The 18297-nt window shown below is 45.4% G+C and overlaps 1 protein-coding gene across 7 annotated transcripts in view; it reads right to left on the reverse strand.

Moving 5' to 3' along the window:
- vapb (VAMP (vesicle-associated membrane protein)-associated protein B and C) overlaps positions 1-18297 on the reverse strand; it is a 184665-nt gene that overhangs the window by 85117 nt on the left and 81251 nt on the right. For all 7 annotated transcript variants that reach the window (XM_072514544.1, XM_072514542.1, XM_072514543.1 and 4 more), the window contains one exon: positions 11248-11400. In XM_072514544.1, coding sequence (XP_072370645.1) covers positions 11248-11400 — 153 coding nt within the window. The remainder of the gene's footprint in view (positions 1-11247; positions 11401-18297) is intronic.

Raw genomic sequence — 18297 nt, forward strand, 5'->3', positions numbered from 1 at the left:
GAACAAAGAAAAGTACAGCACAGGAACAGGCCCTTCTGCTCTCCAAGCCTGTGCCGACCATGCTGCCCATCTAAACTAAAATCTTCTGCACTTCCGGGGTCCGTATCCCTCTATTCCCATCCTATTCGTGTATTTGTCAAGATACCCCTTAAATGTCACTATCGTCCCTGCTTCCACCATCTCCTCCGGCAGCGAGTTCCAGGCACCCACTACCCTCTGTGTAAAAAAACTTGCCTCGTACATCACCTCTAAACCTTGCCCCTCACACCTTAAACCTATGCCGCCTAGTAATTGACCCCTCTACCCTGGGAAAAAGCCTCTGACTATCCACTCTGTCTATGCCCCTCATAATTTTGTAGACCTCTATCAGGTCGCCCCTCAACCTCTGTCGTTCCAGTGAGAACAAACCGAGTTTATTCAACCTCTCCTCATAGTTAATGCCCTCCATACCAGGCAACATCCTGGTAAATCTCTTCTGCACCCTCCCTAAAGCCTCCACATCCTTCTGGTAGTGTGGCGACCAGAATTGAACACAATGCTCCAAGTGTGGCCAAGGTTCTACACAGCTGCAACACACCGTGTCAATTTTTATACTCAATGCCCTGGCCATTGAAGGCAAGCAAGCCGTATGCCTTCTTGACTACCTTCTCCACCTGTGTTGCCCCTTTCAGTGACCTGTGGACCTGTACACCTAGATCTCTCTGACTGTCAATACTCATGAGGGTTCTACCATTTCACTGTATATTCCCTACATGCATTAGACCTTCCAAAATGCATTACCTCACATTTGTCCGGATTAAACTCCATCTGCCATCTCTTCGCCCAAGTCTCCTAACGATCTAAATCCTGCTGTATCCTCTGACAGTCCTCATCGCTATCTGCAATTCCACCAACCTTTGTGTCGTCTGCAAACTTACTAATCAGACCAGTTACATTTTCCTCCAAATCATTTATATATACTATGAACAGCAAAGGTCCCAGCACTGATCCCTGCGGAACACCACTAGTCACAGCCCTCCAATCAGGAAAGCACACTTCCATTGCTACTCTCTGCCTTCTATGACCTAGCCAGTTCTGTATCCACCTTGCCAGCTCACAAAACCGTGCTGCCTCTCGCTAATGCGTCCATTTGCTTCCAAATGGGAGTATATCCTGTCTTGAAGAATTCTCTCCAGTAATTTCCCTACCACTGACGTATGGCTCACCGGCCTGTAGTTCCCTGGATTATCCTTGCTACCCTTCTGAAACAAAAGAACATTGGCTATTTTCCAGTCCTCTGGGACATCACCTGAAGACAGTGAGGATCCAAAGGTTTCTGTCAAGGCCTCAGCAATTTCCTCTCAAGCCTCCTTCAGTCTTCTGGGGTAGATCCCATCAGGCCCAGGGGACTTATCTACCTTAATATTTTTCAAGACGCCCAACACCTCGTCCTTTTGGATCTCAATGTGACCCAGGCTATCTACAACTTTGGTGAATACTGATGCAAAGTATTCATTTAGTACCTCGTCCATTTCCTCTGGCTCCACGCGTAGATTGCCTCACCTGTCCTTCAGTGGGCCCACCCTTTCCCTGGCTACCCTCTTGCTTTTTATGTACGTGTAAAAAGCCTTGGGATTTTCCTTAACCCTATTTGCCAATGACTTTTCGTGGCCCCTTTTAGCCCCCCTGACTCCTTGCTTAAGTTCCTTCCTACTTTCCTTATATTCCACACAGGCTTCATCTGTTCCCAGACTTCTAGCCCTGACAAATGCCTCCTTTTTCTTTTTGGCGAGGCCTACATTCTCTCTCGTTATCCAAGGTACCCGAAATTTGCCGTATTTATCCTTCTTCCACACAGGAACATGCCGGTCCTGAATTCCTTTCAACTGACATTTGAAAGCCTCCCACATGTCAGATGTTGATTTACCCTCAAACATCCGCCCCCAATCTAGGTTCTTCAGTTCCTGCCTAATATTGTTATAATTAGCCTTCCACCAATTTAGCACATTCACCCTAGGACCACTCTTATCCTTGTCCACCAGCACTTTAAAGCTTACTGAATTGTGGTCACTGTTCCCGAAATGCTCCCCTACTGAAACATCTACCACCTGGCCAAGCTCATTCCCCAATACCAGGTTCAGTATAGCCCCTTCCCTAGTTGGACTATCTACATATTGTTTTAAGAAGCCCTCCTGGATGCGCCTTACAGACTCTGCCCGTCGAAGCCCCAAGCATTAAGTGAGTCCCAGTCAATATTGGGGAAGTTAAAGTCTCCCATCACAACAACCCTGTTGCTTTTACTCCTTTCCAAAATCTGTCTACCTAGCTGCTCCTCTATCTCCCGCTGGCTGTTGGGTGGCCTGCAGTAACCCCCAACATTGTGACTGCACCCTTCTTATTCCTGATCTCTGCCCATATAGCCTCGCTGCCTTCTGAGGTGTCCACCATCATACCGGTGCTAAAGAAGAACCAGGCAACGTGTCTCAATGACTATCGTCTGGTAGCCTTGACATCGATCGCAATGAAGTGCTTCGAGAGGTTGGTCATGAGGCACATCAACTCCATATACCCAGAATGCCTAGATCCACTGCAATTCGCATACCGCCACAACTGGTCCACAGAAGACGCCATCTCCCTGCCCTACATTTATCCCTGGAGCATCTCGGCAACAAGGACTCCTACGTAAGACTCCTATTCATTGACTACAGCTCTGCCTTGAACGGCATAATCCCAGCCATGCTCATATCAAATCTTCAAAACCTAAGACTTGGCCTCTCACTCTGCAACTGGATCCTCGACTTTCTGACCCATAGACCACAGTCAGTAAGGGTAAACAACAACACCTCCTCCACGATAGTCCTCAATACCGGGGCCCTGCAAGGTTGCGTACTAGCCCTCTACTATACTCCCTATACACACACGACTGATGGCAAAATTTGGCTCCAACTCCATCTACAAGTTTGCTGATGACAGGACCGTAGTGGGTCAGATCCCGAACAACGATGAGTCAGGATACAGGAGGGAGATAGAGAACCTAATGGAGTGGTGTAACAAGAACAATCTCTCCCTCAATGTCAGCAAAACTAAAGAGCTGGTCATTGACTTCAGGAAGCAAAGCATCGCTACACCCGTTTGCATCAATGGGGCATTTGCATCAATGGGGCCGAGGTGGAGATGGCTGACAGCTTCAAATTCCAAGGTGTGCACATCGCCAACAATCTGTCCTGATCCACCGACGTCGATGCTACGACCAAGAAAGCAGAACAGCGCCTATACTTTCTCAAGAAACTAAGGAAATTTGGCATGTCCACATTGACACTTACCAACTTTTACAGATGCACGATAGGAAGCAACCTATCTGGCTGCATCACAGCCTGGTATGGCAACTGCTCGGCCCAAGACCATAAGAAACTATAGAGAGTCGTGAACACCGCCCAGTCCATCACACAAACCAGCCTCCAATCCATTGACTCTGTCTAGACCTCCCGCTGCCTTGGGAAAGCGGGCAGCATAATCAAAGATCTTGCCCATTCGGCTTATTCACTCTTCCAACTTCTTCAATCGGGCAGGAGAACAAAGGTCTGAGAACATGCACTAACTGATTCAAAAACAGCTTCTCCCCCAGTCACTAGACTCCTAAACATCTTATGGTCATATCTGATCTCTTCACACATCTTCTCCATCGAGTTGTACTACATTCCAGTATGCTACACCCGATGCCTGTGTCTATGTATTTACATTGTGTATTTTATGTTTGCCCTTTGCAGTTTTTTTTTCATGTACAGAATGATCTGTCTGAACTGTACGCAGAACAATACTTTTCACTGTACCTCGGTACACGTGACAATAAACAAATCCAAATCCAACGTGACAATTTTTGTACAAGTGCCAGCATAACCAGAAAAAATAATCATTCAAGTCTTTGGCAACAATCGCAAAATTGCTGCGTAGCAGATTTATGTTGAAGACTGGAGTGCTAAAACAACGCTTTCTTCCTCTGCTCCCATATTCAAAACATTACACATCATGTACAACACAAAACAAGCCATTCGGCCCAATTGGTTTGTCCTACGCATAAGCTATCTCTCACCTCTCTTTCTTTAACCCTAACAGTCTAACCTTATATACTTCTTTTCCCTCATGTCTTTTATCCAGCTTTGCTCTTACATAGGCATGGTAGGGAATCCCCATGCACACACTGAAACGATTTCCAAGCTTTGTCACAGACGTGCATTTCAATCTGTAAACTTCCACATACACAAATTAGAGATGGTGGCGTTTAATGCTGCTGTATTTCTGCTCGATAAATGGCAATTCAGAACACCCAGATGTTGAGTTACATGCAAAGTAACAAACACAGATCCACAAAAAGGCCTGGAGTCCCCCGGCATGGCAGATTGATTAATGGGTGAGATAATAATATTGCAGGTCTGGTAATGAAAGAGCAACACGGAGGTCAATTGCCACTATAGAAGTTGTGCAATTGGTTTAAATTAATCTGGTGATCTGTGGGCTGGCACAGAAGAAAAAATGTGATTGTTGCAAAAATCCCAGGAAACCTGGCATCCATACTGGGTCTGACTTATATGTGACACCCAGTTGCACACCGTGTTCTTTTATCCTCATGCCCTCTGATGCAGCCCAACAGTTATTCAAGGCAGCCAGGGATGTGCAGTAAACACAGCCTTCCTTATCTATATATAAAAATTACTCACATTACAACCTGTCTTACCTGGCCTATTCAGGACGGGGTTTGACAATAGGCATCATTAGCAAGACAACAAGTGCTGTAACTCACGAGAAAGAGGGGAAAAAGTAATAAAAATCAGCCTGGAGCCTCTGCTACCAGGGACACGAAGTTGCTGTAGCAACTGCGATAAATAACTTTGCTGTTATGCATATTCAGCTGTACCAAACAGGACCACAATAGGCACATTCCCTCCACAAAAGTGGTACTTCTGGAGCCACATTTCAAATATTCCACATTATCTCCAACACAAATTTCTGACCACACATCAGACTGAATTTAGAGGGCCAGATTGCCAAGTCACGGTAGCACAGTGGTTAGCACTGTTGCTTCACAGCGCCAGGGACCCAGGTTCGATTCCCGGCTTTGGTCACGGTCTGTGCGGAGTCGGCACGTTCTCCCAGTGTCTGCACGGGCTTCCTCCGGGTGCTCCGGTTTCCTCCCATTGGTCCTGAAAGATGTGCTGTTTGGTTAATTGGGCATACTGAATTCTCCCTCTGTGTACCCGAACAGGTGCCAGAGTGTGGTGACCAGGGGATTTTCACAGTAATTTCATTGCAGCGCAGTATTAATGTAAACCTACATGTGACAATAATAAAGATTATTATTAAGTCATGTGGCAAATACAAACCAAAGCTTGGTCACCATTTTGTCAACGGTTACACGGGGGTTAAAATAGGGCTACACCAAAAAGCCAGTCAGACATTTAGAAAATACAGAAAAGGTCTCATGGAACAATAAATATAAAAGTTGCAATATCTCCAGCCCTCTGACTGATATTGCCACTGGAAAAAAAAAATAGGTGCTCTGATCTTCAATCCAAATAGTTTAATCACTTAATGAAGCCACTCAATCTATGCCTTTGTTACCTCTTGCCTTGACGACCTAAATCCAACTTTTCTCATGGTCAGCATCTCACCTTGCCCTGACCCCATAAACCTCAGGTTTATCCAAACTCAGTTGCCTTTATTCGATCTCACATGAAGTCTGGGTTCATCCATCATCCCTGTGTTTGCTGACCTACATTGGTTTCTGGTCTGACAGTGCCTCAATTTTCAAATTCTTATCTTTTTTTTCAAATCTCTATGGATTCAGCCCCTCCTCATCTCTGTCATCTCACCCAGTGCTACATCTCAGATTTCAAATCTCCTCCAATTCTGATCTCTTGCGCATCCCTGATTTTCATCAGTCTACTGCTGGCAGCTATGCCTTCAGCTTCCAAGAACTTGGACTCTGCAATTCCCAACATAAACCTCTCTGTCTCCTTCCCCTGCTTCAAGATGATCCTTAAAATCTGCCTCATAATTTTGTCATCTGCCATTTGTAGCTCGGTGTCAAATTCGGTTTGAAATACCCGTAACGCATCGTGCAACATTTTACTATATTCAAGGTGCTATATAATTGCAAGTAGTTGCTATTTACTATCATGGGACAAATGTTCACCATGGCAATGGAATATTGCATCTTGCATTGCCTAGTATAACACTCCTTATATTCAACTAACCCATCATGAATAAATGCTAGGCGGTGTGTCTGCAAAATGTTTGTCACATTGTTACAAACCAAATATTTCTTCCTAGGTTCTGACCTGGTGCTTGAAAACTGACATGGAATTTACTGAATGCTAACTCAGCAGGTAAATTTAAATTACCTGGTATCACACAGGGAGTGAGCAATGGCCTTAAAAAGGAACAGGTCATGGACAACAGGTAGGCTGCTGTGCTTTAGATCTCCCACCTCAAAGTAGCACCAAAGATCATCTAGCAGTATAACATAAACACCCAGTCAAATATGCTTCAATTTGCCACATTAAATTACTCTCACTATAATGACTGACTTATAATCAGTCCAAGTTCTCATCAATTTAGAATGCTCTCTCCAAACAGACCCCAAGTTTGGACAGACAGTATCTACTAATTGCACATCTTTGTTTTTCAAAGCTCTCTAATGAACTTTGAACAAAAGCAACTTTGGAGTGACTATTGTAATTTAGTGACCCCCCAGTGACAACGCTATATAGTATGGCAGCCACTGTGTATGGCAGTTCAAAGATGTGCAGGTTAGGTGGATTGGCCATGCTAAATTGCCCTTTGCGTCCAAAAAAAAAAAGGTTCGATGGGGTTACGGGCATAGGGTGGAGGTGTGGGCTTAGATAGGATGATCTTTCCATGGGCCGGTGCAGACTCGATGGGCCGAATGGCCTCCTCTGCACTGTAAATTCCATGTCTATGTGTGGATGAGAGTCACATATTGGTCAGACTTGGTAAGTGGTAGCTTGTCCCCTGCACAATAAAGCAGCTGAACTTCAATAACAAACGGAACACAAAGGTAAAACCTCTGGATTGCTGGTTAAATATCGTAACAATACGCTACCTGTTTAATATTAGGCTCTTATCTTGAAAAAGCACATCTTTCATTAGAAAGAAATGCAATGCTTAAAATAGTGTTGATTGAAATGAAGCATAAAACAGTACAACACAACTGAATGCAAGTCGATGAAATACTGCTAAGTTGGCCAGTGAAGGATTGTGTAAAGAAAGGATCTTTGTATGAAGGAAACTATAACTGTGTGTGAAGTAACAGCATAGAACAGCACACAGGTGCCCTTTTAGTTCAAGCTGAGCAAGGCCAGGTGCCTTGTAATAAAAAAATAAAGTATTAACCTAGATAGGATAGTTGCAGCTGGACAAAGAGAACGAGCAAGAAGCCCAGACACTATTATTTTTGTTCTCTTGATTGGCTAACGGTATTCAGTTTGTATTTGTGCTGTGGCATTAATGGTCTTAAAGACAATCTGTTGTGAGCCTGATTATATGACGTTCAATACCTTAAGACTCCATCGCTCGTGGATAGCACGGTGGCCTAGTGGTTAGCACAGCTGCCTCACGGCACTGAGGTCCCAGGTTCGATCTCGACTCTGGGTCACTGTCCGTGTGGAGTTTGCACTTTCTCCCCATGTCTGCATGGGTTTCGACCCCACAACCCAAAAATGTACAGAGTAGGTGGATTGGCCATACTAAATAGCCCCTTAATTAGAAAAAAATAATTGTGCAATCTAAATTTTTTTTTAAAAGACTCCATCGCTCAATGCAACAATAGATTTGGCTCCAGGATTGAGGATTGTGTTCCGGACATTATTGGGGAGGACCAGACGGGGTTTGTTAAGGGTAGGCAGTTGGTGGCCAATGTAAGAAGGTTGTTAAACGTGATCATGATGCCCCCGGAAGGTAAGGAGGTGGAGGTAGTGATCGCAATGGTTGCAGAAAAGGCTTTTGATTTGGTAGAATGGGATTATCTGTGGGAGGTACTGGGACGGTTCGGATTTGGGCAGGGCTTTATTGACTGGGTCAGGTTGCTGTATCAGGCTCCTGTGGCAAGCGCACGGACGAATAGGACAACATCGGACTATTTTATACTGCACTGGGGGACGAGACAGGTGTGCCCCCTCTCCCCACTGTTGCTCGCGCTAGCTATAGAGCTGTTGGCAATTGCTCTGAGAACCTCAAGGGGCTGGTCCGCGGGGGTGGCGTGGAGCACAGAGTCTCACTCTATGCAGACGACCTGCTTCTGTATGTATCGGACCCAACAGAGGTGATGGAAGAAATCATGAGGATTTTAGGGGAATTTGTTCGGTTTTCGGAGCATAAGCTAAATATGGGGAAAAGTGAGATGTTTGCGGTCCAGGCGAGGGGACAGGAGAGGCGATTGGGGGAGCTGCCGTTTAGATTAGTAGGGGGAAGCTTTAGGTACCTAGGCATTCAAGTGGCACAGGAATGGGACCGGCTGCATAAATTAAATCTGGCCCGACTAGTAGACCAAATGAAGGCTGCATAAATTAAATCTGGCCCGACTAGTAGACCGAATGAAGGATGATTTTCGGAGGTGGGATGCGCTTCCGTTGTCACTGGCTGGGAGGGTGCAGACGGTGAAGATGACGGTCCTCCCGAGATTCCTGTTCGTGTTTCAATGCCTCCCCATCTTTATTCCACGGTGCTTATTTAAACGGGTCAACAAAGTGATCACTGGCTTTGTTTGGGCGGGCAAGACCCCGCGAGTATGGAAGGTAATGCTTGAGCGGAGTCGGGGAGAGGACGGGCTGGCGCTGCCAAATTTTAGTATCTATTACTGGGCAGTGAATATAGCCATGATCAGGAAGTGGCTGGTGGGGGAGGAGGCGGCATGTCTTCATGCAAGGGCACCAGTTTGGGGGCGTTGATAACTGTGCCTCTGCCGTTCCCGCCGGCACGGTACTCCACCAGCCCCGTGGTGGTGGCGGCCCTGGGAGTCTGGGGGCAATGGAGGAGACATGTGGGAGCACTGGTCTGGTCCCCAATCTGTAATAATCACCGGTTTGCCCCAGGAAGTATGGATGGGGGGTTCCGGATATGGCGGAGAGCAGGGATTGAGAGGATGGGGGATATGTTTATAGAGGGGAGCTTTCCGAGTATGAGGGCACTGGAGGAGAAGTTTGGGTTGGCGAGGGGAAACAAATGCAGGTATCTGCAGGTGCGGGACTTCCTACGTAAACAGGTGCCAACCTTCCCACTCCTACCGCTAAGGGGGATTCAGGACAGGGTAGTTTCCAGAGGGTGGGTAGGAGAAGGGAGCGACTCTGACATTTACAAGGAACTTATGGGGTCAGAAGAGACGCACACCCAGGAGCTGAAGCGCAAGTGGGAGGAGGAGCTGGGAGGAGAGATAGAGGGTGGTCTATGGGCGGATGCGTTGAGTAGAGTCAACGCATCCGCAACATGTGCCAGGCTCAGCCTGATACAATTCAAGGTTGTTCATCTGGCTCACATGACAGTGGCCTGGATGAGCAGATTTTTTGAGGTGGAAGACAGGTGTGCAAATTGTGCGGGAGGACCAGTGAACCATGTCCACATGTTCTGGACATGCCCAAAGCTTAGGGAATTTTGGCAGGGGTTGCAGATGTCATGTCCACGGTGTTAAAAACCAGGGTGGCACCGAGTCCAGAGGTGGCGATTTTCAGGATGTCGGAAGACCCGGGAATCCAGGAGGAGAAAGAAGCAGATGTTCTGGCCTTTGCTTCCCTGGTAGCCCGGAGACGGATACTGTTAGCTCGGAGGGACTCAAAGCCCCTGAAGTCGGACACCTGGCTATCGGACATGGCTAGTTTCCCTGTTTGGAGAAAATCAAGTTCGCCTTGAGAGGGTCACTGTTAGGGTTCGCCCGGAGGTGGCAACCATTCATCGACTTCTTCGCGGAAAATTAATCGTCAGCAGAAGGGGGGGGGGGGGGTTAGTTTAGCTTAGAAGTAGGGGGTTAATAAAGGTGGGACCTGTAAGGGAGGGAGGCGGCTTTTGCACTATGTTTATAGTTTAATGTACATTGTTTATTTTGTTATAATACCAAAAATACCTCAATAAAATGTTTATTAAAAAAAACCAATAGATTTGGAACAGAGGTCTCAGCTCTTAAGCTATCACATGTTCAGGCATCAACCAACGGATTTTTGATACTAATAAAAAAAACCTATTGCACAGTTGACCCTGGCCTTTGGTCAGACCTGCCCCCTGGAACCATTTCAATATTTTAAAAGGCTTCATTGAAATATGACACCAGTTGAAGGGCTCCCCTGAAACGGGTAACATTTGAAAGAGTTTGCCCTCTGCAGAGTGTAAGTAAATGAAGAGACACCTTACTGGTGCATCAGTGTTTGAACAGGGAAGCACCCCCACCCCTGCTCCACCCTACCTCACAGCGTCAGGGACCCGGGTTCGATCCGGCCTTGGGTGACACTCTCTGTGGATTTTGTACGTTCTCCCCATGTCTGCGTGGGTTTCATCCGGGTGCTCCGGTTTCCTACCACAGTCCAAAGACGTGGAGGGTAGGTTGGCTGGCCACGGTAAAATTGCTTGTCCAAATAAGTGTCCAAAACGTTAGTTGGGGATACGAGGATAGTGTGGGGGAATGGGCCTAGGTAGGGCACTTTTTTCAGAGTCAGTGCAGATTCGATGGGATGAATAGCCTCCTTCTGCACTGTAGTGATCCTGTGAAATCGGTTCATACTGAGATCAGAGAATCAAACCAAAAGTTGAAAAACTGAAACAAACTGTAGCCAAAGTTATATCCCTCCTCACTTAGGCTACAAGTTAAAGACTGGAGTTACATGTCTACAACATACATGTGTTAGACGTTAGACACTGTTTGAAAGTAAAGAGTTGATCTAATAAATAGAATGAAAGTTTAGAATGTACTTTAAATACTCCCAAGAACTGAACAAGCAACCTGAACATTAAAGATCACATTAAGGAAGCTTCTGGTTCTGTCATCTGTGACTAGTACCAATACGCTCCAATTAAGTCTATGGTTGAACCCTCACCATACCACACATCAAAGCCTGACCCCGACATTTAATATACGGCCCCAGCTTTCAATATTTGAGCCCAAAACACTGCCATCACACCACACAAAATCACAAAGAGTAGTGACCGAGGGATAAGAAAGCTTAAGTATCCACAAACAAAGCCCTAGGACACAACTGCAACATGTCATACCTGATACATTGATTGAAGTGCCTGCATCGATAATTCCGCTGTTAGGCCTCACACAATACCTACGCGGGGCTGTAGTCTTCACTTTAAAACATACATTATTATCTGAAGGGTTACTTAGTTTCAGGTTTGTAGTGACAACATCTGTGAAAGGACCTGTAACCAAAAACAAAACGATAGTTAGGACATTTTAATCATTTCAGCTGTGCAGTCAATTTATTTACTATTTTAGCAGATGGTCCCTGGCAGAGACTCCTTAAGACAGCACCTTCTTCCTTAGACATATCTTCCAAACACATCATCACTACTACCATCCAGAATGTCAAGAGCAGCAGATACATGGGGACACCACCACCTGGAAGTTCCCTTCCAAGTCATTCACCATCCTGACTTGGAAATATATCACCATTCCTTCACTATGACTGGGTCAAAATCTCGAACTCGCTGCCTAACAGCACATGGACTGCAGTGGTTCAGGAAGGAAGCTCACCACCTCAAGGGCAATTTGGGATGGGCAACAAATACTGGCTTAGCCAGTGACACCCACATCCTGTAAAAAATTTTTACAAAGTCCAATTATGATGCATATCTGTAATCTAGGTGTCCCTTTCAGGCTATTGCTCTAAACAAATGAATCTGGGTAATTGCAGATATTTATAATCTACCACGGTTAATGAATGGGGAATTGCAACAGCTTGTAAATTTCAGGCATGGGGGGCTGTATGTGGCTTTTACCCTTGTTTTGAGTTAATAGAAAACTTTGACACCTAGAAATGTTATTGGATCCAAGAACTTTGAAATAAAAAGTTAAAGATCATCACCCATACGCTAAAGAAAGTTGGATGGGGTACAAAGGTGGCAAGTGCTACAAGGTGATGATTGGCCTTGGTACACAACACGAAGTCCAATGCAAACCTCCCACCCCCAAATCTCTCGTTCATATTAGTAAGTAATTTAAGAGAGAATACAGGAACATGCTATGAACAATAGCTTGGATTTGAACACGCAGCCAGTGTTTGTTCATCTGGTTGTCAACTTCACTCTCAACATCCAATCCTCATAATTGAAACTGGACAACAGGACTGCTATGAACAAAGACATCATCAAGTTGGCTTTACCCAATTAATAATTAACATTTCTATTTTTATGATTGATGAACGTTTTTGTTAATGTATGCCGAGTACCTCATGAAGTGACTAGGCTCCAGAAGGTAGTAGAAAGAACATCTGGTTGATAAATCTGGAATAATCTCCCAATCAGGTTACCTGGATAAAAAGACCTCAAGGGCATTCAAAATGCCTGTGAATATGAGAAGGCTGCAGGTACTGGAAGTTAAGATACAATATAAGAACATAAGAACTTGGAGCAGGAGTAGGCCATCTGGCCCCTCGAGCCTGCTCCGCCATTCAATGAGATCATGGCTGATCTTTTGTGGACTCAGCTCCACTTTCCTGCCCGAACACAATAACCCTTGATCCCTTTATTCTTCAAGAAACTATCTATCTTTATTTTAAAAACATTTTAATGGTCTAAATGAGTACAAGGAAAGTCAATGATACTGTGGTAGATATGTGGGCAGTACGGTAGCACAAGTGGCTAGCACTGTGGCTTCACAGCACCAGGGTCCCAGGTTCGATTCCCCGCTGGATCACTGTCTGTGCGGAATCTTCACGTTCTCCACGTGTCTGCGTGGATTTCCTCCGGATGCTCCAATTTCCTCCCACAGTCCAAAGACGTGCAGGTTAGGTGGATTGGCCATGATAAATTGCCCTTAGTGACCATTTGGTTATGGAGATCGGGTGGAAGTGGGTCAGTGCAGACTCGATGGGCCGAATGGCCTCCTTCTGCACTGTATGTTCTATGTACTCTATGTACTACGGGCATCTTAAAAAATACTGCCATGCCAACAGGATGAAGAAGAGCCTTTGAGAGTGGGCTTAGCCATGGAAGATACCCTGACAGGAAACCACGAAACAGTTAGCAATGAGGCCGACTACCCGAGTTGTATTGAAAAATTAAGCACAATTCAGAGAAATATCATAGTTACGATTTTTTCTCAAAACAAAATTGGGAGACATTGATGCCGTGAGTATAGGTAAATCCTGAATTTACGTTATTCCAATTTACCGGGAATGCTGGTTTTACAGAACGAGACTGACTGGGTTGTAAATAGTTGTAACAATCTCACCTGTTTGGGGCGAGTGTAATTTTGGTTTCCTTATTTCAGTCGATTAGGCTGAAACGCTCCCTCACAGAAATTATTTTAATCGTTTGCTGATTCCTCTTTTGTTTTTGTGTAAGGCCCTGTACTGTGAAATAAATAAATCTTTTTCCTTTGACCGCATCGCTGTTCTCTGATTATTTTACTATAATTCTATGGGCGAACTACACAATACCGGTTTTAAGGAAAGTCCTTTCTTATGGAATGAACTCGGCCCCGACCCATTTGGTAAAAACAGGATTTACCTGGATTACTCACATTTTACCTCATCAATAGCAATGTAACCTTATGACCTTAGAATCATTGCAGAGCATCACATCTGCACTCAGTGTTGGCCTGACTCCAGAGGTGTGTGTGGGGGTAGATTCCGATTGCTTCAGTTTGACAGTGGTGTGAATCCAGTGCAGTGTCAAGCGTGATTTAAAGATGCAAGTGGGTCCATTGGATCGCCTGGGCACTCATTAATCTCACTGACATTAAATTTAAATTTAGAGTAAAGAAGCAATCCCCTTTGAGCTAAGCACTGAAAGTTGAGCTTCTGGGTAAGAGGAGTCCAATACATGTGCATCCATGTAGCCCGCTCCTGGGCAAGGTAATTGGAACGACAGTCAAACAGCGTAAATATGATTTTAAAAAGTAAATACATCAGTTGTTAGAAATCAGGCAAAGGACAGAAATTTCTGAAAATACACAAGTCAGTGTACGTGTCAAGCATAGAGATGAGATTGCATATCGGTGTGTGGAAATGTAAACTTGTCCATTCTCTTCAGAGAGTGACTGACCTGCAGTGTGCTTCTAGAACATTTTGTTTGTGCCTCCTTGCAAGCAGGATACCATCTGTGTGGAACTACACTATATCGAATATCCATACAGCCATACAAACTGCAGAACAAAAGCTCCATTGCATCATTTTCACCGTAAAATATAGGTGACAAGACTTCACTGATAGTGACGTTCTCCCCGTGTCTGCATCGGTTTCCTCCGGATGCTCCGGTTTCCTCCCACAGTCCAAAGACGTGCAGATTAGGTGGATGATTGATAAAACCCTGTAATATTGTCACCATACCATGCCCGCCTTCAGTTCTGTAACATTCAGACATACAAAAAGCAGCTGACACAAATTGACATGAAGACTTGTAACAATGGTTTGGCTTTGTAACATATTGCTTCAGGGAAAGGGTCAACGAATAAAGGATTACTTGAAGGTCTATGGTGGCTGGATCCAGGTAACCGTAGCCCAAGAAGGAACAGAGGCAACTGTCTCGATTAGAGTGAGAGAAAATTGATTATTTATGGCTTGAAGGTCCTCATTCCACAAACGTGGGGTGGAAGGAGGCAGGCCTCCATGAATGAGAACAGTCAGTATGGGGACTGAGTCACACCTTTGCCATCATTCTACATCAGTCTAGCCATCTAGTTAACTGAAATGGGGGCATCCAAGGCTTTACAAAGCCAAGTGGATGTATGAGAGTGGTAGCTAAACTTTGCAACAAGGAGCTGCCATGCAATTCATCAACTCTCCTCTGACATGCTTTTGTTTGCACCAGTACATTTGGAAGCCAGATGGTCTGGTATCACAATACAGTGATTACAGTACAAAGGTGAGCAGATGCTTCATAATTAGCAAGAGATTTCTCAAAACAATTAGGGTGCATAGTTAGTCAGTTTATTGACTGTTGTTTTTAAATTTCCCTCTGGAATTCCCCAAAGTTGGCAAATCTTAGTGATACTCTCATACACCTAGCAGTGCTTACTGATAATATTGGGAACACTGGCCAACTTCCGCGACGCAAGCACTGGGACACCGAAACAAGGAACACTCAACTAGTGCTCAGGCCAAGATCAGCTAACTTAGCAGACCTGATGGACCTGTGAGTCTATATAGCTCAGCAACACATTTCCTTCATCAACCCTGGCACTGGGCTAGATATGCTCAGAGTTGGTGTACAACTTTGTCCCAATAAACATGAGTGAAGATATAAAATCAAAACAAAGTGCAGAAAATACTCAGCTCTGGCAGCATCTGTGGAGAGAGAACAAGAGGTAATGTTTTGAGGTCAACATGATTCCTCTTTGGAACCAGAGAGAGGTAGGAATGAGGGTTTTAAGCTGCTGAAAAAGTGCGGGTGGGGGCAGTCAGGTAGAAGGAAAGATCAGGGATAGGCTATTAGATGGAAAGATTAAATAGCAAGATGTCATGGAACAAAAGACAAAGGCAGTGGTCATGGTAGTAAAGAAACAAAGCATTGGTCCAGGTAGTGTCCTAGGCCCAACCATCTTCAGCTGCTTCATCAATGATGGAGGCCTTCCATCATAAGTCAGAAGTGGGGATGTTTGCGGATGACTACACAATGTTCAGCACCATTTGATGAAGCAGTCCGTGTCCAAATGCAGCAAGACTTGGACAATACCCAGGCTTGGGCTGACAAGGGGCAAGTTACATTTGCGCCACACAAGTGTTAGGCAATGACGATCTCTGACAAGAGAGAATTTAATCATCGCCCCATGACATTCAATGGCATTACCATTGCTGAATCCCTCACAATCAACATCCTGGGGGTTACTATTGATCAGAAACTGAACTGACTAGCCACATTAAGATTGTGGCTACCAATGCAGGTCAAAGGCTAGGAATCCTACTGCGAGTAACTCACCTCCTGACCCCCCCAAAGCTTGTCAACCATCTACAAGGCATAAGTCAGGAGTGTAATGGAATACTCTCCACTTGCCTGGATGAATGCAGTTCCAACAACACTCAAGAAGCTCGACAACGTCCAAGACAAAGCCGCCCACTTGATTGCTCCCCCTTCTACAAACATTCAAACTCTCCACCACCAACGAGATGCACTGCAGTAACTCACCGATTCCAAACCCACAACCACTACCATCTAGAAGGACAAGAGCAGCAGATAACTGGGAGCCCCACCACCCGGAGGTTCCCCCCCCCCCCCCAAGACTTGGAAATATATCACCGTTCCTTCACTGGCGCTGGGACAAAATCCTGAAACTCGCTCCCAAACAGCAGAGTGGATGTACCTACGCCCAAAGGACTGCAACGGTTCAAGGAGGCAACTCACCACCCCTTCTGAAGGGCAACTAGGGATGGGCAATAAATGCTGACCCAACCAGCAATACCCACATCCTGTAAATCAATTTTTAAAAATTGCACGTTAACAGCAGAATGAAGACATAGAATATAGAAAATAGAAGGAGAAGCCCATTCGGCTCTTGAAGCTTGCTCCATTATTCATTACGATCATGGCTGATCCTGCCTTCCCCCCCCATATCCTCTGATCCCTCTAGCCCCAAGAGCAATATCGAAGACCAACTCTGTCTGGAATAAAAACATGAATACAAAATACAAATTGGCACTTGGACTGGGGGGGAAATCATTTTAAATGGGGACAGAATTCATGGTCTGAAGTTGTTGGAGTTAACATAAAGTCCAGAAGGCTGTAAAGTACCAAATAAGAAGATGAAGAGCTGTTCCCCAGGTTGTGCTGGGCTTCACTGGAACATTGCACAGGCCACGGACAGAAATCTGAGCATGAGAGCAATATGAATGGTGAACTGAAATAGCAAGTGACCAGATGATCAGGGTCAGAATCGATCACCTCTCAGCCATGGTTCAACCAGCAGCTCTATCGCTTCCAATTTAGCCAAAAGGGTATGGGTTCAAGCCGTTTTGGAGACGCGAGAACGAGTTTGAGTGACAGCCCTGAGGGAGCGCTATCAGCAGGGACAGCGCCTGGGGGAGGGTGGACGGCGGGGGCAGTTCCTGGGGAAGGGAGGGCAGTGGAGGCAGCGCTGGGGGAAAATTGCACTGTTGGAGGGGACAAGCAGCCCAGTTCAGGAATTCTGTATGGGTTTCCTCCGGGTGCTCCGGTTTCCTCCAATAAGTCACGAAAGACGTGCTGTTAGGTAATTTGGACAGTCAAAATTCTCCCTCTGTGTACCCGAACAGGCGCCGGAATGTGGCGACTAGGATCTTTTCACAGTAACTTCATTGTAGTGTTAATGTAAGTCTACTTGTGACAATAAAAATTATTAATGCTTGTATCTGTGTGGGGGGCATTCTGCAAAGTAGTCATCCAGTCTCCATTTGGTCACCTTAATGTAAAGGACACAGAATTGCGAGCAACAAATACAGTGTATCAATTGAAAGTAGTAATAAGTCACTGCTTCACCTTGGAGTGTTTGGGACCTTGGGGTGAAGGTATGTTTTAGTCAGACCCTAGTAGAGTATTTTCACCAGTGGCATTATTCCTCATTTTTGTCCGACGCACGCATACTCTGTGAACCTCTGAATGCAGTGCAATGGGGAAGATGTGCGTGCATGCATGCATGCGCACACACACACACACATATGCACCCACACACTCCGATGCGCCCATGCACACAGAGACATACAGTCGAGCCTATGCAGCCACAGATATACGCTCCCACACATAGGCAATGACAGAAACACAGACACCTAGCTTTACCAAACATTTGGGACTGAAAGAGTGCACCGTCGTAAGCCTAAAGCTTACAGAGCACCAACGGCAGAGTCAACATCGCCACAGAAGACCCATCAAACAACCCCACATTATCACACTGATGCCTTGTACAATGGCACATTTTTCTGAATCATTTGTAGACAGCTCTCCATGGACTCTGGTCACAATCAGACTGACAGAGCAGGTACACTTTGCCAGCTGATCATCTTTACTACCAATGTAAAACACCTCTTGCAGAAGATTCTAAGTGCCAATCAGTAGCACAGGCACATCTTTTTATGTCATGCTGCCCTTGCTTCCATCAGCAAGCGTGCTGTCAAACTTGTATGGAAA

The sequence above is a fragment of the Scyliorhinus torazame genome, chromosome 8 (genome assembly GCF_047496885.1).
Source record: "Scyliorhinus torazame isolate Kashiwa2021f chromosome 8, sScyTor2.1, whole genome shotgun sequence".
Classification (NCBI taxonomy): Eukaryota; Metazoa; Chordata; class Chondrichthyes; order Carcharhiniformes; family Scyliorhinidae; genus Scyliorhinus; species Scyliorhinus torazame.